Source organism: Ictalurus punctatus, chromosome 7 (assembly GCF_001660625.3).
Source record: "Ictalurus punctatus breed USDA103 chromosome 7, Coco_2.0, whole genome shotgun sequence".
NCBI lineage: Eukaryota > Metazoa > Chordata > Actinopteri > Siluriformes > Ictaluridae > Ictalurus > Ictalurus punctatus.
This window is the reverse complement of record NC_030422.2, coordinates 14,819,400-14,823,510: the sequence shown is the minus strand read 5'-3', so window position 1 is coordinate 14,823,510 and position 4,111 is coordinate 14,819,400. Positions and strand designations below refer to the sequence as shown.

At 39.0% G+C, this 4,111-nt stretch overlaps 1 protein-coding gene across 1 annotated transcript; it reads right to left on the bottom strand.

Moving 5' to 3' along the window:
* Positions 1-912: 912 nt before the first annotated feature.
* On the bottom strand, positions 913-3,401 carry LOC108267143 (DNA damage-inducible transcript 4-like protein). Its single transcript, XM_017471120.3, has 3 exons — positions 3,247-3,401; positions 2,795-2,916; positions 913-2,099 (listed from the first exon to the last, which is right to left on the bottom strand). Exons 2-3 carry the CDS (start codon positions 2,895-2,897, stop codon positions 1,603-1,605), a joined length of 600 nt encoding a protein of 199 aa, XP_017326609.1. The 5' UTR covers positions 2,898-2,916; positions 3,247-3,401; the 3' UTR covers positions 913-1,602.
* Positions 3,402-4,111: the final 710 nt, after the last annotated feature.

Here is a 4,111-nt window from a genome sequence, read left to right as displayed (position 1 = left end):
GTGCCAGAGGATGCAAAGCAACCCCAGAGCATCACCAAGCCACCGCCATACTTGACTCTGGTATTCTTTTTACATTCTTTTTCCTCCAGACATACCACTGATCCATTGTGCTGAAAAGTTCCAGTTTTGTTTCATCACTCCACAGAACAGAATCCCTAAACTTCTGTGGCTTATTTATAGGGTTTTGAGCCAACTTTTCTTGTGCTTTTAGGCCAGTATAGGTGTATGTCTTGGAGTTCTGGCATGGAAACCGAAAGGTGTTTAGTATATGCCTTACTGTGCTCACTGAACCTTTAGTGCCTGTTGCCACAGTGGCTGTTGTCATTTCTTTTAGAACATTTTGAGTAAGCAGAGCAGGTTCTTGGAGATGGGGTGACAATTTTTTCTTCCAAAAGCCACAAAAAAAAAAAAAAAAAAAAAAAAAAAAAAAAAATTTCTTAACCTCTATTTTTACCCTTACTTACATCCTTGTATAGACGTGATTTTTTTTTTTGAGCACCAAACAGGTATAGTCATGGTGTTAAACCCTTAGTATATGGAATATCAAAACATAGCTTGTTTCATGTCTGTACAAGTAGCATGAATCAGTGGTAGAGATTTAGCTTTCCCAGTGCCCTGTTCTAGGTTTTGTGGAAGTGGTGTAGTTTTAAATACAAAAGGCATATCCATTTCTACAGAGTTGGCATGCTTCTGATTTCTCATAACTTTGTACTAAACAGTAGGTAAAAGAGTTTACTGTTCAACAAAAAGGCACATCAGTATATGCTGCTGGAGCTATAAACATGCAAATTGCTAGAACATTCCTTTCATTTCCCCAAGGACACTGTATTGCATTTTTGAAACAGTGCATCAGTGCTGGTAGCCAAGCAGGTCAATGTATGAAAACTTGAAATGAAACAAAACAAAATAAGATGCATTCAAAATAGTTTATTGTCAGAGACTTTCCACTTCCTGTAATAGGAACCTCCTAAAAATATGTCCAGTTTTTTTTTTGGTGGGGGCGCAACTGGGGCTAGGTGCTAAACAGGCATTTGACCACATAAGCTTCCTAGAAAAGCCAAAAATTATTTTAAACAATTGTAGGACATTGAAAACATTTTTTACACTTACATTGAGCTTTACTGCAATCAGAAGCAGTTTTTTTTTAATTATTTTTTTTTTTTATAAACAGACACTCTGCAGAAAGCAAAATACTTTCAGAAAAATGCCCCTCTCCCACATATTTGATATGAAGCCGTGCAAGTCCCTTTTAGTATTTAAAGGTGTTGGTTGCATACTAGTAAGAATCAGCAAGAATTTATGGCACAACATTGTGCACTAGGAAATAACTGAAAATATGAATAACACAGACAGCACAATTATGGGCACAACATCCTATGACAAGAGACATTAAACTCAAACATTTCAAATGGCTAACTGTGTTAATCCACCACCCACAAAACAGAACATACAGTGAAACTACTGAACTAGTTCACATTAATAGTATAAAAAGTGCAGGGGGGGAAAAAAAATTAATAAAAAGAGCCGTTCAAAAGGCAGCTCTGTACATTCACATCCTGAAGTGTTGAAGTGCACCGTACCGTTAAACCCCAGCCCAGCGGCTTAGCACTCCTCAACTACGGTACCAGCCGCTGACGAGTAGAGCTTCTTCTTAACGAGCCGGAAGCCAGGGCCAAGCTTGAGCGTGCGACGTGAAAAGCATGTACCAATACGCAGGAAGTCCCGCAAGTTCATCCAGCTGCTGCCATCTTGTTTGAAGACTAGTGTCAGCTCAAAGGTGGGCACCATGCTGGCGTCACAAACCAACCGTTCGAGCTTTGCACAACGCCGCTGTTTACGCTGCTCTTCCAGTTCGAGGCGCACATCCAGCACACAGCCACGTAACCCACAGGGTTCACCTGCTGCTAGCCTCAAAACGTCTCGTGCCACCCGCCGGGTCAGAGTCTCTGGCACCAACACTCTTGTGCAATGCAGAGTGCTGGTCTTTGCTCGTGCTAAGCAGCCCTCAAGCAGACGCACCAGCTGTTGGCACGCCCACTCCTCACAAGCCTCAGCGCTCAGGTACGGCTCAGTCAGGCAGCGCTCCCAGAAGTCCAGTTCTAAACAATACATCAGGACAACATGTTGAGACCATCATAAGGAACAAGACATTGCACCCAACTCCAGGTTAATCCAAATATCGGGTGTGATTTTGAAGTTACTGCCATTTTAATCAAACTAGCACTTACTATTAAAGCATACTGCAATTTTTAAGACTCATCTACTCTCCATTCAATCATCTCCTCTTCCATAATGTTTACAAGTAATAAAATTAACACTGAATGGTCAATGATCCATTTGCAAATGGTATGCATTTTATATGCATCACTCCTTGGGCCTTGTTTATTCTAGGCAAGAATTCAGGCACATTCAGACTAAGTTACATGTTCACACAAGCCCTGCTCTCTCTTTTCAGACAATGACAATAGAAGTGTAATGAAAAGGAGCTCTATAACGTGTAGGTAGAACGCTCACTCAATTAGTTTGCTTTAAGTCACACCTTTATGAGAGCTGACACTAATGTCTGCAGCTTTTATCGTGGGGATGTACACTGAGGCTGACAAAAGGAGCTGTGCTGCCTGAACAGCATGACTTCATCTGGTTGGTGACGTCACTGCGGCCAGCCTCTGCCCTGCAGCTCCACAGCCACATAAACATGCACATCAGCTAGCACCTGATCTATAGCCCTGCTCTCGACACCAAATATCTATACTACTGCAGAAAATGGGTGAAATCCGAAAAATATGTACATTACCGTTGTCGATGCATGACTGATCGTATCCTCCGTCAACAAAATCCGAGATGAATTCAGAGCTTTTATTCTTTTGTGTACTTGTTGCAACCATTGTGAAAACCATTTCTTGGCCTTATAAAGTGCTGAAAAAGAAATAGGACGAAAAAAATAAAAGCCATTAAGCATCCATTTTATGAAGCCACATTTACGAAAATCCAAACATTTCGCTAAATATCAGTACAGTTTAAACACAAATAAAAACGCAGTTACTAAACGAGGCTGCAAACTAAAATCATGTCATGTCATGACAGAAATCTGCTCATCTCATCTCTGAACCGTTTGAATAACTTGGAAAAACTTCCAGTCCTAAACCAAAGGCAAACAAAGCTGGCTACCGTTACCTATATCACTAGCTTATTAAAGATTGCTATAGAACAACAACAAAATAACATAACGTAGGTATAAATACTTACCGTTATAAAATAAGTTAAAATATATTAGTCATGAAAGTCTTTATATAAATATTTCACTCATGCATACACACTCCAAAAAGATACAACCTCAAACATTCATATCAAATAAACACCCAGACAGAGTCTACCAGTATTTATGGGCTTCCGTGGACAACGACCACAATCAGTCCACCAATCAGAACAGAGCTTCAAATTCCAGGGACAGCAGTTACCAGCGCGTGCCGCAGTCGGGTGATCTGATTGGCCAGTGTCCACGCCACTAACCAATTGCTGTAAAGCGTTTCTTGTTGCTATACCGCCAGTAGATCTACTTTCCTCCCTTTTCCTTCTAATACAAAACAGTTTGCTGAACTAAAAATGTTACCAGGCAAGTTTTTTTAACTGCCTTTTTTTGCGGGGTGAAATGCATCTAAGGAGAAAAATTATATACAAATGTAATACAAATGCATGCCACCTCGTAAATGCATTGTATTCAGTTTTAATGGGTAATCTTCAGTTACATTTACAAGGTACATTGAACATTGTTTTTTTTGCCTTTCCTCAAATTAAGTGTCTGTTTAGGAACAGCCGCTGACTGAAATTTGGATAAGAGAAGTGATTTCATACAGTTCAGGTATTGTTTGTTTGTTTGTTTGCACATAAACATTATAATTAGTCTTATGATGAAACATTTAAATTTGTCCTATTTGTATTGAAGAAATAGTACACTCTATTACTTAGACTTTCAGAAAAAATGGGTCATCACCCTTAAAGTTATGGTGTGTAGGATTTTTTCCCCTGTTCAATATTATATATATATATATATATATATATATATATATATATATATATATATATATATATATATATATATATATATACACAC

What these genes read in the sequence shown, in the direction of transcription:
- LOC108267143 (XM_017471120.3), bottom strand. Translation starts at nt 2,897, where the DNA reads ATGGTTTTCACAATGGTTGCAACAAGTACACAAAAGAATAAAAGCTCT. An exon ending in TCAGTCATGCATCGACAACG is followed by an intron (nt 2,100 to 2,794) that starts GTAATGTACATA and finishes TGTATTGTTTAG; the next exon opens with AACTGGACTTCTGGGAGCGC.